This window comes from Ovis canadensis, chromosome 7 (assembly GCF_042477335.2).
Source record: "Ovis canadensis isolate MfBH-ARS-UI-01 breed Bighorn chromosome 7, ARS-UI_OviCan_v2, whole genome shotgun sequence".
Taxonomy (NCBI): Eukaryota; Metazoa; Chordata; class Mammalia; order Artiodactyla; family Bovidae; genus Ovis; species Ovis canadensis.
The window spans coordinates 55,401,252-55,425,739 of record NC_091251.1 but is presented as its reverse complement, the minus strand read 5'-3'; the positions used below and the strand labels follow the sequence as shown (position 1 = coordinate 55,425,739).

Below are 24,488 nucleotides of genomic sequence, written 5' to 3'. Positions count from 1 at the left end.
AGAAGTTCTCTTAATTAAAACTCAACAAGAGTCTCAGGGGGTAAGTTCTGTTCCTTTGTCAATGTGACAAATGAGCTTAGGAAAGTTAAATTGCCTATAATCTTGAAGTTATGAAGTGGCAAAGCCAAAATTCAAGCACGAGTCTGGAGCTCTGAACTACTTTTTTTAATGCTGAATCCTGGCTTGCTTTCCCATTCTCAAGACTCACATTGGGTATCTTATGGGCTCCACTGAGGCTGCCTTTTAGTCTTGACTCTGGAGAAAACTTAGCTCCTTGCTTTTTCTGCCCTAGCTCCGCCACCCTCATCTCTGGAGCCCATGGATTCTCTGCTTTTCAGACATCATCCAAGTGCTGGAAAGACAAAGATGTCTAAGGCCTAGGCCCTGTATACTAGCAGCCTGCACTCTCCTAGGCTAGATGGAGGAACAGTTAGTTCCAGAGCATGGGACTAGGTGCTAACACCTCCGCAGGGTATAGGAGGCAGCGGAGGCCATTTACCCATTCACCACTGTCGTATGGACATCTTTCAGTAAGATATCTTTATAGTATTATTTGAAGGCTATAAAACATGGCATCATATATGGCCTGTCTTATTAAAACGATAAACTGATGAACATTTAAACATTTCTGGTTTTTCCTTTTATAATTACTGTGGCAGTAAACAAAATAATACATGTTGTTTGGATGCTCATTTGTCTTAAAGATAAATTCTTAAAAGTAGAATTGCTGAGAAAAGGTATATGCAGTTTAACATTTTAGTGCACGTTAACCAATCACTCACCCTTCAGAAACCCTGCACCAGCTTACAATCTACAGAGAGCTATGATCAACAATGTTCATTTCCTACAGGCTTCTAATCTTTTTAGTATTTGTGAATCTGATAGGTGTAAATGTTCATATTTTCACTCTAATTTTTATGATTATGGTAAAACTGAGCATCTTTTCAATGGTTAATAGCCATTTCTTTGCTCTTTTCTGCTGAGGTTTTACAGAGATCTTTTACAAATAAGAAAAAGCTAGTAAAAATATTTTCTCTTAAGTGACATCCATATTTTTATTCAGTTGTTCATCTTTAAAGGTAGTTACAATCTAAAAGGTATAACTTTAGGGTTGTCAAACTTATTGGCCTTTTCCTTTATGATTTCAGGTCTTGGTATTATTCTTAGGAAGGCCTTTTCTACCTCCAAATGTTAGAAAGATTCCCCAACTTAGTCTTCTATTTTACTTTTTCTTTCTTCTTTCCTTCCCTTCTTCCTTCCTTCCTTTTCTTTCTTTCCTCCCTCCCTTTCCCTTTCATTCTTTCCTTCCCATTATTACAAGATATTGAATATAGGTCCCTGTGCTATCCAATAGATTCTTACTGGTTATCTATTTTATGTATAGTAGTGTGTATGTGTTACCCCCAAACACCTTATTTATCCCTCTCCCACTTTCCCCTTTGGTAGCTGTAAGTTTGTGTTCTGTGTCTGTGTCTTTCTGTTTTGGAAGTAAGTTCGTTTGTGTCTTCTCTTCTTTTAGATTCCATGTATCAGTAATATCATATGATATTTTTCTTTGTCTGGCTTATTTCATTTAGTGTGATAATCTCTAGGTCCATCCATGTTGCTGCAAATGGTATTCAGTTCAGTTCAGTAGAGTCGCTCAGTCGTGTCCGATTCTTTGCGACCCCATGAACCGCAGCATGCCAGGCCTCCCTGTCTGCCTCCCTGTCCATCACCAACTTCAGAGTTTACCCAAACTCATGTCCATTGAGTCAGTGATGCCATCCAACCACCTCATCCTCTGTCGTCCCTTTCTCCTCCTGCCCCCAACCTCTCCCAGCATCAGAGTCTTTTCCAATGAGTCAGCTCTTCTCATGAGGTAGCCAAAGTACTGGAGTTTCAGCTTTAGCATCATTCCTTCCAAAGAAATCCCAGGGTTGATCTCCTTCAGAATGGACTGGTTGGATCTCCTTGCAGTCCAAGGGACTCTCAAGAGTCTTTTCCAACACCACAGTTCAAAACCATCAATTCTTTAGCACTCAGTTTTCTTTATAGTCCAACTCTCACATCCATACATGACTACAGGAAAAAACCGTAGCCTTGACTAGACGGACCTTTGTTGGCAAAGTAATGTCTCTGCTTTTTAATATGCTGTCAAGGTTGGTCATAACTTTCCTTCCAAGGAGCAAGCATCTTTTAATTTCATGGCTGCAATCACCATCTGCAGTGATTTTGGAGCCCCGAAAAATAAAGTCTGACCCTGTTTCCACTGTTTCCCCATCTATTTGCCATGAAGTGATGGGACCAGATGCCATGATCTTAGTTTTCTGAATGTTGAGCTTTAAGCCAACTTTTTCAGTCTCCTCTTTCACTTTCATCATTACTTTATTCTTTTTTTATGGCTGAGCAATATTCCATTGTGTATATATACACCACATCTTTATCCATTCATCTGTTGATGCACATTTAGGTTGCTTCCATGTCTTGGTTATCGTAAATAGTGCTGTTATGAAAATTGGAGTGCATGTATCTTTTCAAAGTATGGTTTTCTCTGCATATATGCTCAGAAGTGGGATTGCTGGGTCATATGACAGGTCTGTGTTTAGTTTTTAAAGGAACCTCCATACAGTTCTCCATAGTGACTGTACTGATTTACATTCCCACCAACAGTGTAGGAGGGTTACTTTTTCTCCACGCCCTCTCCAGCATTCATTATTTTAAATATCAAAAATATGCAGCTTGTAATCTAGATTTACAAGCTGTTGACATTTTGCCATCTTAATAATTTTTTCCTTTATGTTTCTAATTTAAAGTAAGTGACACACATCATGCCACTCACCCCTCAGTGCTTCAGTATGCATTAAAAAAAAATTATTCTCCTAGTCAATAAAGTTTTCTTCCTCAAACTTGTCTTATAAATATAGAGGTCATAAATTATATAATTCATAGTGTGTTTGTAATAATTCTCCTTCTGCACATTTAAATATGAATGTACACATTTGCATTTTTTGAGATTATTCTTTTCTGTCTCCTAGAAAACAGTAGTTACTAAGCACTTATTATATGCAGGGCCCCATGCTGAACATTTTATGTGATTTTCTAGCTTAATCCTCCTAATACCCCAGGGAGGAAGGCACTGTCCATCTCATTTTGTAGCCTTGTTTTCTTTCTAGGAAATAAATTAAGTTCTTTCTATCGCTAAGCTTTCCAAATGACCTTGGATTTTAGGATAAACTCAAACTGGCTGCTTTCCTATCATGCACAATGACAAAAGCCAGGGTAGTGATTCATATTTAAGTAGAAGGCTATTTTATTTAGCTTTTAACTGCCATAATTTGTGCTTTCCTACTCTTTGAAGCTTTTATAGTTCTGTTTCTAACCTCAAGAAGAAATTTCACAGCTGCAACACCTCCGATGTGATAATAAACTCAACATCCTCAGATCTTCTGAGTCCTCTCTTATCTTCTTTAACATTCCTTGCTTGCTTGCCAGAAAGCACCAGCATTTAATTCTTAGAACTTACCAAGTTTACATAGCATATTGCACAAAGGATCAAAAGTTTTTCTTTCTACACTCGTTTCCCTAAACTAATTACAACTGCAGTGGTGGTAACAACATGTGAAGGGGTGGGGACTGACTGATTGATTCTTGGAACTGTGTTAATAAATATTATTGCTATAGAAATCCACGTGGAGGTGAGGAATACCAGCCCAAATGAGCAAAATTCTCTTGTCCTCATATGAGTCAATGAATTTCCCGTTATATTATTAGTCATTAACTGACTTTTCATGGACTGACTGTGGAGAAAATCCCACAACATGAGAGACTGAGCACCTGGTGTTTGGTCCATATACCAGAGAGGATAGAAATGGGTGTATTTAAGCCAGCCAGACGCTTTCTTTCTTCGGGTTTTTCCTTTTTTTAAAAAATTGTTTGCGGGGTTATTCTCTTTAGAATGTATCATTGACTAAAATAATGGATCGCTGGGATATTTGGAAGACTGAATGGAGCCTGTGTCCTTTTCTAGTGGAGGTGTACAAGTGAGCCCCCTGGCTCCAGATGTTTCTGGACATCTCTCACCTGTGACCCGTGGCAGTTAATTAACCTGCTTTCTTATCCCCACCCCCCTTACCTTTGTTCTACATTTGCTCAACATTTTTGATCCTTAGGTATTTCTATTTCTTTGAGTTTTTTGACATTGATTTACCAGGGTTTGTGAATTAGTTAATTGAATAATCCATGTGACTAAACAGCGAAATGTTTCTAATGTTCTGTAGTGTAAAATAATTAGGATGTGGACTGATTATAGTGTACTGGTTTTCTGACATGACGTGGATATTAAGAGCATGGGCTTTGGTGTTATTACTGAATTCAAGTCCAAACTCTGCCAATTATTATTTTGCAACCTTAAGAAGATTAGGTAACCTCTCTAAACCTGTTTTCTCCTCTGAAAAATCAGGCATATCACTGCCCCTACCTTGCAAGTTGTGTTGAAGAATGTTAAGCACTTGGCATGTAATTAGCTCTTAAATAAAAAGGACTCATTATTATTTAGGTGTTTGGCAGAAATGTTTAAGCATATGTTTTCTTGAGTTTGTTAAAAGTGTGTGTGTGCTTGCGTTCAGTAGGTAAGTCATGTCCAACTCTTTGTGTCCCCATGGAGTGTAGCCCACGAGGCTCCTCTGTCCATGGAATTCTCCAGACAAGAATACTGGATTGGGTTGCCATTTCCTTCTCCAGGGGATCTTCTCAACCTAGGGATTGAACCCATGTCTTCTGCACTGGCAGGAGTCTTCTTTACCACTGAGTCATCAGGGAGTATTAGTTGCTCAGCTGTGTCCGACTCTTTGCCATCCCATGGATTGTAGCCTGCCAAGCCCCTCTGTCCATGGAATTCTCCAAGCAAAAATACTGGAGTGGGTAGCCATACCCTTCTCCAAGGGATCTTCTCAACCCAGGAATTGAACACCAGGTCGCCCATGTTGTGGGCAGATCCTTTTCCATCTGAGCTAGCAGGGAAGCCCTTGTTCCCTAGGTGTTTTCATATAGCCATTTAGATAAAACAAGTAGTACAGAATTCTGCTTTGAGTGTCCGGCAGTAGGCATATGGCCTTTGAAACCCATTGTTTAATAAGAGATTGTTTGCATCAAAATTCCAATATAATGCTTTTCAGTTATCGTGTAAGTCTGGTTTTGTTTGGTTTCCTGCCAGTGAAAACTTAATCTGATCTGAATAGTCTTTCAGTTTTCAAATAAATTGCTCACCTTTGTAAGAAGGTGGTGGGTGGACACGTATGCTACAATATCTTTTTTCCTTTCTATTTAGACACAGCAACCTGGGCATTCCTGGAGTGTGGGCTTTTCACATAGGCAGCACTTCCCCGTTGGACAACGTCAGGCCAGCGACCGTTGGAGGAGTCCTTTCCAAAGCCCGTCCTTGGGCCCCTCTGGGACAGTCCTTCAGCCATGCCGTGGCCCTGGAGGATGACTACACTCAGGACACTTTGGATGAATATGATGAGAATGAGGAGGAAATCGAATACCCGCCTAGTGAGCCAGCGGAGGCATCAAATGGCCACAGCGCAATCGATGTTTCTTTAGGAGGTAGGATCTCTGCTCCAGATTCTGACCTGGCCTCCCCTGTGCCACGTTCAGCATCTCGGGGTGGGCCTGAAACAGAAGCTTCCCCCTTGGACCCTCACGCCGAAGAGAGGAGACCTCAGGGGGAGACCAATGCCCCGGATTTAAAACAGCGAGTCGAGTCTTCTCAACAGCCAGGGACCAGAGTCCCTGCTCCTCCAGAGACTGAAGGAGAGTCACCTGCTCCTCCCGGGGAAGCCCCGCCGCCCTCCCTAGAGGGAGGAGCCGGGCCAGCGGACCAGGATGCTCTTCCAGCCCATCCCGGAGGAGAGGCGGCCCTTCCCAACTACCCTGGGCCCGACCACGCCCCGCACCTGGGTCACCGGAGGCAAGTGGTCGGGGTGGAGGACGACATCAGCTCCAACACTGAGGGTAAGTGGATTTGAACCGTGGGTGCTAAGAATTCATTGAAAAAAAATGCTGGTCTTGCAGAGACTCATGAATTTTCTTTCAAGCGTGTAGATGAAGAGTTTAGCAAAAAGAAGCTGGGGACTTATTTTTAAAACCCAAGTATCTTTTCGTTGCCAAAGAAATCTTGGCAGGCAAATTCTGTTTGGAATCTGTTGACCATTAATAATATTTTTTTAAAAAAAAGGGGCTTCTTGAAGCACGTGGGGAAAAACTGGGGGTTGCTCGTGCCAGCTACGCTCTCAAGTGGAATGAAGTATTTTAGTCTGAAAGTTCAACAAAGGTAAAGCGTTTTTGAGGCCTCACACATATTATGGTGATAGAGGGCTTCGGGCTTTAGTTTCAAGTGATGAGTTGTTCTGGCTGGGATGAACATTCCAGATTCTTCTTCCATAATGGGATGACCTCAGTGCTCCCCTCAGTTAGGGACATGGTGGTGGAGTGTGTGGGAGAGGGGACCCCTGGGGAGAAAACTTCGAACCACCTGTGTCTTGTCATTTCTGGTTCACGGCTGTGCAGCTGTGCTATTCAGCTCCCTGGAGCCTTGTCCTCATTTCATGACTCACTGACCAGAGTGAGGGGCCAGCAGAGAAATGCCCAGGGGAGGCCTCGGTTAATTAATATAGACACGGAGCCCATGTCGCCTTCTCTTGAAGGCGAGACTTGTCAGGTCAGCTTTATGTGAACACCTGAATGGGAAACTGGCCACAGATTTATCCCATTTGTTCCAGGGACTGCTCATCTGACCTCTGACAGGAGGAAAGAGGTCAGAGGTGAAAGCATTCTTTAGAACCTTTGTGTTTTTTCTTCACCTTTCCTGTTTCCCATACTTTTTACGGTAAAACAGGTTGACCTAGCAAAAGGTCTTTCAGGTGGTTCTGCAGTGGCCCCTGACCTGCAGGAATTTGCTTGAAGAAGCGCTTCTTTTGCGAGGTGGGGGGATGAAACTATTTCGTGACTGTGGTGACGCTGGGTAATGATGACAAGGAGAACATTGGTGTCAGACTTAGGGTTGAATCTTGGCTGTCATGCTGGTTTCATGTAACCCCAAACCTCTAGTTTCTCCTAAATTTGTTGAGAGGATTGAAAGAGATAATGAAGGTCTTAGGTTAGTGTCTGTACTAGTTAGATCTTAATAAGTGGTGGCTGCTTTTACTAATTATAGAGGATTTAAAGCAGTGGGAATGGGGGTGGGGTGGTAGAGAAGGAAGAGTGGGCTTGTTAAGTACTTGTGCTTTAATTTGTGCCTAAGGACTGCCTTTCTCTCAAGAGAGAGATGCAAATTTTATGGGGAGGCTTCAGAACCTTCACACCTTTTTAGTCTAGTCTCCTGAATTTTCAGCATAAGTGACATATATCTAAAGAAAATATAAAGCCAAGTATCAAAGACTTGTTTTTTTGTTTTTTTAAAAAAATATTTATTTTTAACTGGACGATAATTGCTTACAATATTGTGTTGGTTTCTGTTGACCAAAGAGATTTTGAGGTAAAGATATGCTCCAAAGTGGTCTTTTCATTTGTGGGTTGTGACTTCCTGCCCTGAGAAGAGCTTGGAATATTAGAAAGCAGATCCCTAGAGTGATTTGTTAAAGGGTTAAGAACGGGCTGCACGCCCTGTTTTGAGCTGTGAGGGGCTGAGAGAAGCGGCGTAACTGTAGGAGGCCAAGGGAACTGGCCATAGAGAACAGAGGCAGCAGCCATAACTCTCGTCGGGCATGAACTATGATATTTACCAGCTGCTAGATAACGCCTACCCCTGACATCTCGGAAATGGCAACATGCGTTTGAAACATCTGGGTAATACAATGAGACATTTAGGGGGAAAAATCTATACGTTTTTGAACTTTGAAAAAAGAAAAATCAGCCACCATATTAGCAGAGAGAGAAAGCTTTAAAACTTGAAAGCAGAAATGAAAAATAGTTGAACCTCTGATTTCATCTCAGGCTTTAGGAAGACTCAGTATCCTCGGGGAACTTATTCCAGGACCCCCTCTTCCCATGCAGAAACCAAAATCTGTATGCTCAAGGCCCTCAGTCAGCCCTTCGGATCCCTGGTTCTACAACCTCAGCTCCCCCAGCTGTGGGTTCCTCTAACCGTGGATCTTAAACACAGCACAGAATCCTCAGCTTCTTGAATATGCAGTTGCTGAACTTGTGGACACCAGAGGGCTGACTGTATAGAACCATGCAGTTATTAATTACTTGGTTTTTCTTGGTAGTGAAGTTTGCTTTTTCAAACAAAACATTAGCATCCCCCAAGTCTATCAGGCAAAAGTGGACTCCCTCTGGGAAAGTTAGTGGATGGGGTGGGCAAGACTCACGTTGAACACTGCCTGCTAAAATGCCAGCCTTGAGCCACGTTGCCAGCTTTTTCTAATGATGGAGTGGAGGAGTGTGGATTTTGGTTTTCAATGGACTTGAGTTTGATTTCCAGCTCTGTTATGTGGTTTAGGATAAGACATTTGCTCTGTTGGAGTCTCATTTTCTTCAGCTGTGAAGCAGAGATAATGTTTGTGTGCTGTGTGTACTACGTTGCTTCAGTTGTGTCTAGCTCTTTGCGACCCTGTGGACTGTGGCCCAGTTCTGTGCGTGGGATTCTCCAGGTAGGAATACTGGAGTGGGTTGCTGTGCCCTTCTCCAGGGGATCTTTCCAACTCAGGGGTCGAACCTAAGTCTAATATCGCCTGCATTGGCAGGCAGGTTCTTTACCACTAGCGCCGCCTGGGACCTCATCGAAGAGTTGCAAGAATTAAAATTGGGCATGGAAGCACCAGGCCCAGTAGATTTTACTTTCGCCTTTAAGTTTCATAGTGGTTAACTTGCTAAACCAAGAAATTAAATAGATTTCCCTTCTCTTTAGTCCCTAAGGAAAAAAATTTTTTTATTTTTATAGAGTTTTTGTTGAGAAATCTAGATTCTTTTTAGATCATGTCCACACCAGGCAAGAATGTCCCAATTTCACTCTAGTTCTAGCCTCAAGCTTATTGTTTTCTTTATCTTTTTGTAGACCATAAAACTAGCAGTAAATTGGCTGCACAAACTTTCTCTGTTTCAGGGGTATTGTTTCTCCAAGCAACTCTGGAAACTTGTTGTCAAACCAAAAATTACCTGACCCTCCTCTGATCAGGGCACTAGTGGAAGTCTTCACTCATATTTATTGGGTGTCCACTTGGACTCTGAGCGGGAACTTTGCTTGGATGCCACTAGCGCAGTTAATCCTCAGAATTGCCCTGCACAGTAGATCCTTCCCACAGTGCAGAGAAGGAGACGGAAGCCTGAAGTACTGAATGATTTGTTGGGGTAAGAGGCAGGCCAGGACTGCAGCAGAGCCATGGAAGGTTAGAGCAAGCACCATGCAGGGCAGATCCACCTGTGGTGTGTCAGGGACGTCTTCCTGGAGAAGGAGGACTTGAGCCAGGTCTTGAGGTCAAGGCCTCAGTTTTGGGAGAGAGAAACTGGGGCATATTCTGGACAGGGAGTGACAAGAGTGGAGGTTATAAGGTGGAAATGGGGAGAGAGAGGAGAGTTATAGAGGGTAGGTGTAAGAGGCAGCTGCCAGCAAGGCTTTTGCTGCCTGGAGCCAGTATTGTGGGCAGCAGGGACGAGCTTGATTCACAGGGGCCATAGAGATTCTTAAGATTCTGAAACCTACCTGCCCAGGTGGTGCAATGAGGAGCTTAATTTGACCTCAGTCTGCATGATGAATTGGAAAGGCGACACCTGGCTTTCAGCACCCTCAGGCGTTCTCACTCTGGCCTGCGATCCTGTTGATTGTACTTGGATGGCAGTCATGCAGGGAAGGCCCAAGATGTGAATAGGGTTTCCCTGTGGCTTCTGGCCTTGGGAAAGGCCTTAGGGATGTGTCTCAAGTAGCTTCTACCCTGGGATGAACTCAAACAGGCTCTGCTGCCCAACCCAGCCTTCCAGACACAAAAGCCCCTCTCCAGGGGTGGGGGGCACCCCCAGGTTGCTAAGGGAATGTGAACAAGAGGGTCGCCCATACCGCTGAAGACACCTTAAGGGAGAGCCTTCGAGGGTCAGATGTAACCCTCCCCTCAACAAAAAACAGGGTCCTAATACCTGTTTGCCCAGCCAGCTTCACTATGTACCATACATATACACCAAAAACAAATGAACACTGGAGGGAAAAGCCTGCTACTGTTTTTCATTATAAAGCTGGATGTGGTTTTTCTTAATTCGTCTATTATGCTGTGAGGTGGGAAACTTAGAAAAACTCTGTCCTGCAGTGAAAAATGTAGGTTCTTTATCTTGAGGTAGCAGGAAGAGCTGTTAAAGAAAGGTCAGCCCAGTTGCCAGAGGCAGGGCCAGCTCAGGAAAGCCCTTGGTCCCCGTTTGCACGGTGAATCTGGTCTGTACCCTGGAGCCTGCCGGTCTTCCACGTGGCTGGGCCAAGGCTGAAGATGAGTGCTTAAAGATCTTTGGAGAAATGAAGACTGAAGGATGGATCAGAATAAGTGCAGAGGACGAGTTTTCCATTTGTGTGAAAATCTCCCAGTTAGGACAAGTCTCAAGTGCCCTGGCAGCGCCTCTCTTTCTTTTTCCTGATATAGCCCCGTGACTCCACCCTCATTTTTTCTTTCCGTTAAGGATAGGAAAAGAGTGAAAAAACATTTAACGAAAAAAAAAAAAAAAAGAAATGACGTTTTTTAAATCCTCATACGGAGATTCTTTTAGCAATTGTCTAACCTCATTTAACAAAACTGCTGCAAACTGAGCCTATTCAGACCTGGCTGCCCTCCACCCTCCTGTGAGGTCCTAGTTGCCAGCAGACTTGTCCCTCCCTTGTGACAGGAGCCGCCAGGCAGAACGTGGGCCCCCAGAGCGTCTGGAGTGAAGCCTGCCCAGTGGGTAAAATTTGGGAGAGAGGAATCTGTGGGATGAAAGCTAGATTTCTTGAAGTGTGGCTCTAGTCCACTTGTGGCTCTTTCTTTCATGGCCCTGGTTTAAAATGCTGATTCCACACCCCTCCTCCACCTTCTGACCCAGAATCTGCCTGTTTAAGCCAGGTCCCTAGTGATTCTGAAGTCCACTTCAATTGAGTATTGCTGATATGAGGGAAGGAGTGTGGGATTTAGAGCCAGAAGATCACATAGTCTTTGTGGAACAGGAAGAAGTGTGTGAAAACACATTTACAACTGTGAGATAAAGAGGCATAGAAATGACCACTGAGAAAGAAAAGGTACTCACTGCACATCTCATCCATCTGGGATTCAGACACTGATTCCCCACCTCCATGGGGTTCAGCATCCTTGAATCTACCTGCAGTTCCCATAGAAGTTTGAGAAGTACATTGGCCAGAAGTCTGGCTTTTCTTGCCCGGATAAAGACCTGGGTCCTGGGCACCTGGTTTCCTCCATTAAGGATTTTCACGTGCCACACTTGGAGACTTAGCCTAAGTGGGCCATCCAGCGCAGCGTCCTGCTTCTCAGCCAGGGCAGGAGTGAATGCTAAAGCATTCCCTGAAACCCACCCACCCCAGGAGCTGCTAATTAATTGGTCAGATGAAATTCATTCACTACATGAAACCGCATTCTCCAACTCAGAAAGGGACGGTTTGCAAATATGCTGACCATTGTCATCCATGGGCATAAGAGACCCCAGGAGTGGCTACGGTGCAGACTCGGGATCCGCCCACTGAGTCTGAATTGGTAGGTCAAAGGTGTGCCCTAGGAATTTGCATTTTTAGTTGGGATCCCAGGTGATTCTGATGCAGCAGTTCCCAGAATTCATAGGAAGGAAGGCAGCGTTCCCTCATCCTGGCACCATGCTGAAGATGTAAGTACCTGTCAGAGCCAGAGTGGAGCTTCCCAGGCGCCTCAAAGGTGCTGCCAGAACTGACCTCCCACAGACCTCCTCCAGTAAGTGGCCGCTCCAGGCTTCCAGTTCCCACGTCAGGAAATGAACATCCCTGTGGAGCCCTTTCTTGCTCCTCTTCTCCTCCCCACCCGCCTCCCCTCTCTCTGCCTTACCCCCGACTCCTCCTCCTGTTCTCCCTCTGTCCAGTCCATCAGCTCCACCTCACAGCACTCCAGATCTGGTCCCTTCTCCAGCCCCTCCATGAGCACCTCCGACGACCAAGCCACCGCCCCTTTCCCCACCACACAGCATCACCCGTCTGCTCCAAACCCTCCAGCAGCTTCCCACCTCGCTCAGACTAAAACCCAGATCCTCCCCTCGACCTTCCAGGCCTGACAGGAAGTGGCCAGAGCTACTTCTCCGGCCTTATCCCCTCTCCCTGCCCCTGTTTCTCCCACATGCCTGCCTGCCTGCCTGCCAGGGGGTGCCTGCCCTCACTCATCCTCCTCTCCTCCAGGCCTCTGCCCAGAGTCACCTTCGCCCTCCCGTCCCTCCCCGACTTAAGTTTCTGCATAGCTCTGGATATTATCCCTCATGCCAAATAATTTACCTGTCTGTTGACTGTTGTCTAGGGAGGGGGATATAAGCTTCAGGACAGGAAATTATTTTTTTTTTAATTAAATTTATTTCTGGCCACGCTGGGTCTTTGTTGCTGCACGAGGGCGTTCTCTGTTTGCAGCATGGGGGAACTAGTCTTGGTTGCAGTGTGCAGGGTTCTCATTGCTAGTGTCTTCTCTTGCTGCAGAGCACCGGCTCTCTAGAGCACGAAGGCTTCAGTAGCTGTGGTGCACGGGCTTAGCTGTTCCGAGGCATGTGGACTCTTCCCGGACCAGGTATTGAACCCATGGCCCCTGCAAGGCAGGCGGATTTCCATCTACTGTGCCACCAGGGAAGTCCAGGACAGGAATTTTTGTTTCTCTTGTTCCCTGCTGTATCCTCAGTTCCTACTCCAGGGCCAGGTGCATAGGGAGTTCTTGGTAAATACTTGTTTGAATTACTGAAAGAAAATGGTAGCCTTTGCCTTTCACCTAGGTTGACACTGCCAGTATTACATGTGCTCATCTGCACATGGAGGCAGGTACAGAAAAGGAACTGGATGTTCCTCTGACCACGAGCATACCCACGTTCCCCCTGGTGTGGCCTGCACGGTCTGGAAAGCACAGCTTGTATTCCTGGCTCAGCAAGTCCCATCCTGAGCATGCAGCTCCCCTCCCCTCTACATACACAGTTTTAAAAGATCCCCAAACCAGCCTACCAGTAGCTAACCCATTATAATTATAGTCAGTCATGTAACAGACTTTCATGGGGGCCTAACTTATTTTTTGTCGGAAACATGCAGACAGTGTGCCCATAAACTTTTAAACTTTGGCACAGTTGCATTTGTATGTTGCTGGCTACACTGCCAAGCCTCTCTTTTTACCCATAGCGTAGCTATGCCTCCACCTAGTAGTTTAGTTCAATTAACCCAACTCTACACATCTGTAGGACTTCCCTAGTGGCTCAGATGGTGAAGAATCTGCCTGCAATCCAGGAGACATGGGTTCAATCCCTAGGTAAGGAAGATCCCCTGGAGAAGGAACTGGCAACCCACTCCAGTATTCTTGCCTGGAGAATTTCATGGACAGAGGAGTCTGGCAGGCTCAAAGAGTGGGGTCACAGAGTCGGACACGACTGAGCAACTGAACTGAATACAAACCCATCATTTATTAATGTGATGGCAGAACTGTGTTTTTGAAAATTGGAATACGAACACTTTGCAACATTAGTTTCTGCGGTACAATGACGTGAAACAGCCACACACACACACACACACACACATATAAATCTCCTCCCTCTTTGGGCCTCCCTCCACCCGCATCCCACCCCTCTAGGTCATCACAGCGAACCGAGCTGAGCTCCCTGGGCTTTACAGCAGGTTCCCGCTAGCTATCTGTTTTACGCATGGTAGTGTATCTGTGTCAATCCCAATCTCCCAATTCATCCCTCCTACCCTTCCCCCTGTGTCCACATACCTCTTCTCTCATCTGCGTCTCTATTCCTGCCCTGGAAATAGGTTCATCTATACCAAGTTTTTTAACCTGAATTTCCTGAAGATGACTACCCTTTAGTCCTGCATCAGATTACCTTTTCACCTTTGCATCCAGAAGTATGCTGAGAAACAGTGTGATTTCTGGTGATGAGGGGTATGTGTGTGTGTGTGGGGGGGGTCATCCTGATTTTGGAGAGGAAGGAACAGACTCGACATCTCTGTGGTTTCCGTGGAGCCATCTGAGCCAGGCTGCTGTTGAGTGTCTGACGTGGATGCTTTGCCACCCAGTTCCCTTATGCTCCAGGAGAGGAGGGTCCTGATGGCAGTTGAGGCCATGAACACACTCACACGTGTGCCAGTCCTTCCAGGGGCCGCTTCTTAACACTTTAGTCATGACTTTCTGAGCTGGAGGAATAGGAGATTTTGACAAGTTACATTCATTTATTTTTACTCGGACTGGGCTTTCCTCCCCTCTTTCTTATTAAACCAATGGTAAATAATGATGCATAGTTTTTTCCTCATAGCCACCTTTTACAATCTTTTTTATTATGTCTTATTTTTCTGCATTGAGTTTTGTGTCAGCTTCCTGTTCTTATTTTTTCCCAAATGTTCAGAGTGATGCCTAGTTTTCTATTTTTAACGAGCTGGAATTTCTCAGCCATGTGCTCAAGGCCCAGTACCAAATCTTGATTCACCAACTTTATTTTCTGTTCCCAGTCAGATATTCCACTTGAGTCAAGATCGTCTGTCCTGCCAACCCTCAGCTCTCTGCTTTCTCAAAGGAACCTGGAAACACTGTCCAGAAGTGGCTGCTGCTGCTCAGTTCTCTTCTCTGTGCTTTCCTGTCAGGGAGAGAGCCCTCTGGGGGATCTCTGCTGTCTTCTCGCATTCCGTCTGATACATGAAGTGTGACTCAGACTCTACTGGTCGAAGCCTATGTTGATTAACGCTGGTTACCTGACCAGCTCCTTTGCCTGGTTCTCAGGATAGACGTCCTTGGGCCCCACCAGCTGGTGGTCAGGTGCAGCTGTTAAGAATCTGGAGCAAGTGTCTCTGGGTTCAAATCCCACGTTGGTCACCTGTGTGACTTTAGGAGAGTCAGTTTGATCTGTGCCAAAACTTGTTTATCTGCATATAGGAATTTGAAAAAAGTCCCTGCTCTTGCGCAAACTGAACAAATTAAGTTCCTGGCATTTAAAGTACCTGGGATTTATCAGGCACTGTTTCGATGTTCACTTGGCTGTATCCTCACTTGCTGGTACAAGTCTTTATGCCGGCCCCACTGTTAGCTTCTATGGTGGTGCCCCCTCCCCCTACCGCCCCCCAGTTTTGTCTTCTGTTCTCTTCTGGAATACTGGGTCAGTATTGGTTTTTCCATTTCTTCCTCCCCTTCCCATTTCCTCCTTTTCAGACCTAGTCCTGGAATGCAGCTGCCACTCAGTTTTTCCAAAGAGCAGGTTATCCGTGTTCCTCACAGCAGCTCCGGAGTCTAGTCCTGGATTCTGCGCCGTCTTCCCTCCTCAGTCCGCTGGGGGAGTCTCCGCCCAAGTCCTGCTCCAGGGGATGCGGCGGCAGAGGTGTGCACAGCCGCTCTGCCTCCTGGTGGCCATGCTCGGGACTGGCATCGTCCCCAGTGTCCGGAGAAAGGCTTCTCTTGTCTGCCAGCCCCCCTGGCCACACCCCAGCTCCGTGGCCATTTGCTATAGTGACAATGGAATCTGCTCCAGTTCGTTTCTTTCTTGGCAGCACAAATGGTCCTTTTTCTTTTCTTAATGGGCAGAATAAGCAGGAGATGGAAGGGACAGCTACTGGAGCGTTGAATTTACCTGGGGCCACATGGCTTCCTAGAGAGGGGTGCCTGTGCCCAGGCTCTCCACTACTGCCCAGACATCTCTCTTGGGTCACACCCACCACAAGAAACCCTGCGAAGGCCCAGAACTTTTCACGCCTAGGTTCCCTGCTGCTCCTCCTCCATCTCGACCTGCCTCTCCATGCGCGTTCTTTAGGGGGTGTGTGTGTATGTGTGTTCTTTCTTTAACACCCTTCTTCTCTTTCAGAAAAACTTTTTTTTTTCCCCTGGGTAGTAAAACAAGCTATAGGTTATTCTCTCTCAAGTTCAGGGTTACCAAAAAGAAGAGAAGAATGGTTAGACATAAGACTGCATTTGTTAGTTTTTCTCTTTCGTCATCCTCTCAGAAACTCATTGCTAGTAGTTAGAACCATATAAAATTGCTGACCTTTGGCCATTTTTTGACCCAGAAAATGGCCGTTTTGTACAGTTCAGCCTAAGACCTACTTCCTGGCTGGCTTTCCTATCCCCACACAGAGGGTCTCAGCCTCATCCGTGCTCACCAGCTCTGTAGGGAGACCAGATGCAAGCAGTCAGCAGTGCTTCTTGCCAGAAGACCAAGCAAGTTCATTCCCCCTGCATTGAATGTCATCCCTGTCTCTTAAACATCGAAACTGCATTTGTTTATTACGCTCTAAATGGATTTTATGGAGCAGATGCTGTGTCCACGATGAAGCTTGGCAGCCACGACGCCAGAATCACTTAGTCCTTTTCATGCAAGTTTGTTTTACTTTCCAGTCTTCACATACAATGCTGCCAACAAGGAGACCTGTGAACACAACCACGAGCGCTGCTCCCGGCATGCCTTCTGCACTGACTACGCCACGGGTTTCTGCTGCCACTGCCAGTCCAGGTTTTACGGGAATGGGAAGCACTGTCTACCTGAAGGTGAGGGGTGATGGCTTGATTGGGGCAGGGGGCTGCTCTGGGTCTGTTCCTGCCACTTGCTGTTTCTAGCGGCCACCATGAGTTCTGCTTGTGGACATTGTGTCACTACTGTTTGAATCAAAGTGCTAGCAACTTGCAGGTGCCCCATAAATATCTGAGGAATGAACACGTTTGAGCTGATTTCCCAATTTGAGGATTAACCAGAAATGTTTCCTCCCATTTTGCTAGTGCGTTAGAGTCAAAGTGGATGGGAGAGAGGGAGGATGGGAGGAGAGAGATGGAAGGCAGGTTTGTCTGGTACCTAGATGGCCAGTGGGGTGTTAAGGAGTTGGGAAAAGGGCTGAAGATGGAGACTGGGGAGTTGGTGGGTGGCTTTATCTGTGCGCTTGGATGATGGTCAAGGTTGACAGGGTATGCTATCTCTCAGGGGCACCTCATCGAGTCAATGGGAAGGTGAGTGGGCACCTCCTCGTGGGCCATACACCCGTGCACTTCACCGACGTGGATCTGCACGCTTACGTGGTGGGCAACGACGGCAGAGCCTACACGGCCATCAGCCACATCCCGCAGCCTGCTGCCCAGGCCCTTCTCCCACTCACGCCGATCGGAGGTCTGTTTGGCTGGCTCTTTGCATTAGAAAAACCAGGCTGGGAGAACGGCTTCAGCCTCACAGGTGAGCAAGACCATGGTCACTGCTGCTTTGGTGGCTTGGAAGCTTGGGTTTCCACTCAGTGGAAGAGGATTCACTTGCTCCAGAGCCACACGGGTGGGCATGTTCTGTCCAAGGTAGTGGGGGATGGTTTGGCCTTGCAGGACTGTTTTTAAGACCCCATGATTCCTTCTAAATGCTTTCCAGGTTGTTCTGAGAAGCAGGATGACTCCATTGGGATCATTCATGGTCTCTTACCCCATTTGTTGAAGCCTGTGTGTCACACCCCATGTAACTGAGTTGTCATGCACATATCTGTCAAATTGGGATGCACGTGAAAATTCTAGGGCACCTGGAGGTGATTTCACTTCATGGGGAAGGGTGCCTTTCCTCCTTGTCCCTTGATGACCTGTACCTATAATGGTATAGACAGCACTCCTTAGACTTTAACCCACATGCACATCCCCTGGGGCCTCAGGAAAGGGTAGGTTCTGATTAAGTAGGGGGAGGAGAAAGGTACAGAGAAGGGGGGCCAGGGGTATCTGGGATCCTGTTTTCCTAGTGAGCTTCCAGGAGATAATTCTGGTCTGAGGCCCACCCTTTAATAGCAAGTGTGTAGAGAATACATCCTGGCTTCTCACCTCAGTACATCTTGTTCCCCAGTGGATTTATCTTTATTACACGTAAAGTGTGAGAGAAAAGTTCTTTGCCCACCTCCAGCTATAGAGCTCAATAGCTATTTGTAGGGTCTTGCTTTTAATCAAGGTTTGATAAAACTTTGAGTCAAAAGTAGATAAATAAAATATAGTATACCTAGTTACATTTGAATTTCAGATAAACAATGATTAATTTGAATAATTTCTGTAAGTATGCCGCAAATATTGTATGGGACATAACTTATACTAAAAATCTGTTTTTTTATTCATCTGAAATTCAAATATAAATGGGTGTCCTGGGGAGTTTTGTTTGGTTTTGCTAAGTCTGGCAGCCTTAGAAAGAGAACGAGGATGTTCATAGGGGTTTATTTTTAACAGAAAACAAGTTCCTACAAAGAGAAGCAGTGTGAAATGGGATAGGATGGAACCACACTCTTGAACAGAAAGTTTGGGGAAACTCATGAAATCAACAGCTGATAGTACTTTATCCTGGTTATCAGATCTCCTTAGGTACTGTCTCCAACAGCAGCAGAAATTGGGAAGTGGAAGTATGCAGTGGTGATTATTGCTGAAAGATACAATGCTTCTTTTCACTCTTGGGCTGAATTTTTATTTTACACTCCAGGTGCTACCTTTATCCATGATGTGGAAGTTACTTTCTACCCAGGAGAGGAGAGGGTTCGAATCACTCAAACTGCTGAGGGGCTGGACCCAGAGAACTACTTGAGCATTAAGACCAACATTCAAGGCCAGGTGCCTTACATCCCGGCAAACTTCTCCGCCCACATGGCTCCCTACAAGGAACTCTACCACCACGCAGACTCAGGTGCATGCCGCCAGTTCTCACATCTGTTAAATGGGGATGGTACACATCTCACAAGAGAGTTATGAAGCTGATGTGAGTGACTGCATGGAAGGTCCTTAGAACAGTGCGTGGCCCATGAAATGAGTTCAACATTGGTTTGATTATTCTTGTTATTTTGTTAGTGTGAGAAAGGTGCTGGCTGTGGTAACACAAGGATATCAACATCCCTACCCAGTACTTGCAAGTAATAACATAATCAGTTACAACCTTGTCTGCAGAGTGGGAAGGGATGGTATAATTATGTATGGTTTTTAACTCTCGTCCTCTCTGGACCATGGAAAAGTACTGATTATTGGACTTTATACTTGTTCTCTAACCTTGTTTGGAGCTGCAGTGTTGTAAAACTACTGTTAAATTTGGAGTCAGAAGATAGGAATTTTTGTCATAATGTGTCTAAAGAATTTGGGAAAGAAGGCCACTTACATCAGAGAGCCTGTTTGCTCATCTCGAGAATAATAACCCGCTTTCTTTCTGCCTTACTTGGGTGACATGTTAAGTGTGATGTGTTCTGTAAAACACCACCTGCTTTCAAGATGCTGCCCCGATCTCAGCTCCTGTCCTGCAGCACAAGGGTTTTGATTGTGCCTTTGCTTCTTCTATGATGAAATCAGGCAAAAGGCATAGGGAAGAGAATGGGCAGCAGAGACCTGGCCTGGGCACAGGGTGACTGATGGCCAGAAAACTGTCAGGCCTCCCTGCTCTGCATTCAGATGGAGATAAAAGACGCTCTCCCACACTTCCTTTCCCCAGAAGCCTTCAGACTTGAGTGCAAGGTGTTGGAAAGCTTCTTTTCTGTGCACTGATGGATGGATTGGCTGAAAACTTGGGAAGTAGAGTCAGGCCAACTTGAATTCCAGTTACCACTCTGTGCTACCAGCCTTGTGTAGCACTTCTTAACTACTCCGTAACCTCTGTAAGGCTCTCCTTACAAGATGACAGGGTCCACCTTACTGGCTACTGTGAGGAGTAAATGAGGCAGTGCATATAGAGTGCTGGGAATGGCTGGCAGATAACATAGTGGATGCTTTGTGAATAGTGACCGCAGGGTTTATATCTCCTGCCCTCAGCGCTTTGGTTTTACTTTTACTCCGGTTCTTGAGGTTGCCTCACAGGTTCCCGTTTAAACTCAGGAACTTCTGAGGGGGACATACTCCAGCAACTACATAAAAACTGTGCCAAGAAACTCAACCCACATAAAAAAACCTCTGTTTTTAATATTTGCAAATTTTCTTGTTTGACTGAATGATGTCTGTTGCAGCTGTGACCTCCACAAGTACCAGAACCTACTCTCTCATGTCTGGTGCCATCAACCAAACACAGTCCTACCGCATCCACCAGAACATCACTTACCAGGTGTGCAGGCATGCCCCTAGACACTGGGCCGTCCCCGTCACCCAGCAGCTAAATGTTGACCGGGTCTTTGCCTTGTACTCGGATGAAGAAAAAGTGCTCAGATTCGCCGTGACCAATCAAATTGGCCCCGTTGAAGGTATGGTTTCCCTTTTCTGTTCTTACTGGGCAAAAATTAGATTGAACCTCTCTCTTCATTCCTTTTTAGTGCCTCAGAACGATTTACACAGGTTACTAAGGGTAACTGAGTGCCAGGCTCTGTTAGGTGCTGGGTTGTAAGGATGAATAAAGCAGGATCCTGTCCTTGAGGTGGAGACAGAGGTAGAAATGGGGCTTTTAGATAGTGTCCCTGCCAAGATCGGGAATAGAGCATTATACATGAGGCTGGTTTGTTGTAACACCCAATTGTGTGCACACATCTGTGTTGGGGACACACCTGTGATCAAGGCGTGGCCAAGTTAGGAGGGAGAATGATGCTGACAAATATTTGTTATGATAGTGATAAGCACAGGGTGCTGTGAGCCTAGTTGGGAATTTCAGGGAAGATGTCCCCAAGGAAGTGACATTTAAGCTAGTTAAAGGGTGATAAGGATTTCACCAAATCAAGGTGGGACAAAGATCCAGTGCCTGAATTGGATGCAGATAAGTAGTCAGTGGGGGCTGGTCATTGCAGTTACAGCCCTGGAGATAATGATTGTTAGGATGATGATAAAGATGATGGCCTTTATTAGTACAGGAAGGATATAAACTAACATTTTCAGAGAATGGGCTTGATAGCTTATTTAACTGACATTACTATAGAATATAGTGTAATATGGTAACACAAAGAATTTTGAATTCTTAAGGGCAGGTTCAATTTCTATGACTCTAGACATATGAGGGTTTAAACCTCTGTTACTTACTCTAGCAAAGTAACTTATACCAGACTTCTTTTTAAAGAATCTTTTTGCCTTTATTTTTCCTGTTTATTTTTGGCTACACTGAGTCTGTTGCTGTGGGCGGGCTTTCTCTGGTTGCTGTGCATGAGCTGCTCGTTTGGTGGCTTCTCCTGTTGAGGAGCATGGGCTCCAGAGTGCCTGGGCTCAGTGGTTGCACTGCATGTGCTTGGCTGCCCTAGGCCATGGGCGATCTTAGTTCCTGGACCAGATGTTGAACCTGTGATCCCTGCATTGGCAGGCAGACTCTTAACCACTGGACTACCAGGGAAGTCCCTGTCATACATTTCTTACATTTGTGGAGGGTGATGCTTGATGTTATAATAGGTAGTGAGATGTGTCATAGGCATGGGAGCCAATGTTAGTGGTGGGAAGTTTTTTCAGAGTAGGTATGTTAGTTGATCATATGGGAATCGAGGGTAGGATGCTTTAGTTCATAGCAAAGAAATTGTGGATAGTGTTTTATAATAAAGTTGGTTGTATGTAGTTCTGGTATGTGGGGGTTGTGGAATATTCTAGAAAGAGGATTATTGTGAGAGTATTTATTATAATAATGTTGGCATATTCTGCTTAGAAAAATATATCCAATGTGCCTGCTGCATATTCTACATTGAAACCCAATGCGAGTGTAGATTCTCCTTCAGTTAGGTCAAAGGGGGCTCAGGCTCAGTTAATTTCTGCTAGAGTGGAAATAAATAAATTGATTATAGCTAGGGGTCGTGATAGGAAGATTATTCATAAATGTTCTTGTGATGAGGGTTGAGAGGGTTAAAGATCCATTTATTAAAAGGATTGATAGAAGAATAATTGCTAGTGTTACTTCATATGAAATTGTGTACTGCGCATAAGGCTCTGATTAATGTATATTTTGAGTTGGAAGCCCATCTGGATCATAAGATGGAATATAGACCTAGGCTTGGCATAGCTAGTATAAATATTACCCCTAGATTTATATTAATGAGGGGATAATGTATGGGTAGAGCAATTCATATGATTAGGGCTAGGGTTAAAGTTAGGACTGGTATAGAAATGGAAGATGTAGCTGGTTCCTTAAGGAATAGCAGTTCTTTAATAACTAATTCGACTGTGTCAACAATAGGTTGTAATAGGCTGTATGGTCTGACAATATTTGGTCTCTTTGGAAGTTGCATATAACCTAAGATTTTTGGCTAAATTAATGTGAGAAATGTCACAGCTAAAAGAATAGAGATGATGAATATTAAGATGTTGATTATAAACATTTGTTAGGGAAAGGATTTGAACCTCTGGTTATAAAGGATTAAGTTTTACACAATTACCAGATTCTGTCACCTTAATAAACTTTGTTCTTGGGTGATATTTTGTATATATTAAATTACATCATTAATTGGTTATATATGTGTGTGTGTATATGGCAGTTTTTTCAAGTGGGCATTATTTCTCTTTGTCTTTTCATGCTGGAAGAACTATATAATAGAAAACAACCTTGATTACTCTGGTCTGAACTCAGATCATGTAGGACTTTAATTGTTGAACAAACACATTTTTATTTTTTTTATTTTTTATTTTTATTTATTTATTTATTTATTTATTTTTTTTGGTTGTCTATTTTATTTTATTTTATTTTATTTTATTTTTTCTCCGCTTTTGTTTTTGTTTTTTTTTATTTTTAGTTTTTTATTTTTTACATTTTAAAATCTTTAATTCTTACATGCATTCCCAAACATGAACCCCCCTCCCACCTCCCTCCCCATAACATCTTTCTGGGTCATCCCCATGCACCAGCCCCAAGCATGCTGCATCCTGCGTCAGACATAGACTGGCGATTCAATTCACATGATAGTATACATGTTAGAATGTCATTCTCCCAAATCATCCCACCCTCTCCCTCTCCCTCTGAGTCCAAAAGTCCATTATACACATCTGTGTCTCTTTCCCTGTCTTGCATACAGGGTCATCATTGCCATCTTCCTAAATTCCATATATATGTGTTAGTATACTGTATTGGTGCAATAAATGCTGGAGAGGGTGTGGAGAAAAGGGAACCCTCCTACACTGTTGGTGGGAATGCAAACTAGTACAGCCACTATGGAGAACAGTGTGGAGATTCCTTAAAAAATTGCAAATAGAACTACCTTATGACCCAGCAATCCCACTTCTGGGCATACACACCGAGGAAACCAGAATTGAAAGAGACACATGTACCCCAATGTTCATCGCAGCACTGTTTATAATAGCCAGGACATGGAAACAACCTAGATGTCCATCAGCAGATGAATGGATAAGAAAGCTGTGGTACATATACACAATGGAGTATTACTCAGCCGTTAAAAAGAATTCATTTGAATCAGTTCTGATGAGATGGATGAAACTGGAGCCGATTATACAGAGTGAAGTAAGCCAGAAAGAAAAATACCAATACAGTATACTAACACATATATATGGAATTTAGGAAGATGGCAATGACGACCCTGTATGCAAGACAGGGAAAGAGACACAGATGTGTATAACGGACTTTTGGACTCAGAGGGAGAGGGAGAGGGTGGGATGATTTGGGAGAATGACATTCTAACATGTATACTATCATGTGAATTGAATCGCCAGTCTATGTCTGACGCAGGATGCAGCATGCTTGGGGCTGGTGCATGGGGATGACACAAACACATTTTTAATAGCAGTTACACCATTGGGGTGTCCTGATCCAACATTGAGGTCATAGACCTTTTGTTAATATGAACTCTAGAATAGGATTGCACTGTTATTCCTAGGGTAGCTTGTTCTGTTGATCAATTTTTGGATCAATAAGGAATAATATTTTGACTAGTAAGTCTAGACTTTAGTCATTTGGAGATATTTTTATTCTCTGGGGACACTCCAACCAAAAATGTCAACCCATATAAAAATTTGTTATCCCTTAGTGGTTTAGTTAGTTTTCTCGGGAGTTAGTTAATTAAAGCTCCAAAGGGTCTTGTTTTATTTTGCTATTGCTGCCTCTTCACGTGGAGGCCAGTTTCACTGATTGAAAGTAAGAAACAGTTAAACCCTCATGTGGCCATTCATACAAGTCCTTATTTAGAGAACAAATGATTATGGTACCTCTGTACAGTCAGGACACCATGGCTGTTTACCAGTTGTCACTGGGCGGGCAGGGCCTCTAATACTAGTTGTGCTAGAGGTGATGTGTTTTTGTTTGCTATGTTCCTTTTACTTTTTAAAAATCTTTCCTTGAGTGCCTGCCTGCGTTGGATTAATAGCATAATTACTGAATAATCTTGAGTTGTGTTTATTTGCTGTTAATTAGCAGTATATTGGGCTTCCCAGGTGACATTAGTGGTAAAGAACCCACGTGCCAATGCAGGAGACACAGGAGACTATGGTTTG

At 44.5% G+C, this 24,488-nt stretch overlaps 1 protein-coding gene across 1 annotated transcript in view; it reads left to right on the top strand.

Moving 5' to 3' along the window:
- Positions 1–24,488, top strand: part of NID2 (nidogen 2) — an 84,174-nt gene that overhangs the window by 11,378 nt on the left and 48,308 nt on the right. The window contains exons 4-8 of the mRNA XM_069596180.1: positions 5,309–5,994; positions 16,524–16,673; positions 17,101–17,346; positions 18,604–18,804; positions 20,102–20,332. Coding sequence (XP_069452281.1) covers positions 5,309–5,994; positions 16,524–16,673; positions 17,101–17,346; positions 18,604–18,804; positions 20,102–20,332 — 1,514 coding nt within the window. The remainder of the gene's footprint in view (positions 1–5,308; positions 5,995–16,523; positions 16,674–17,100; positions 17,347–18,603; positions 18,805–20,101; positions 20,333–24,488) is intronic.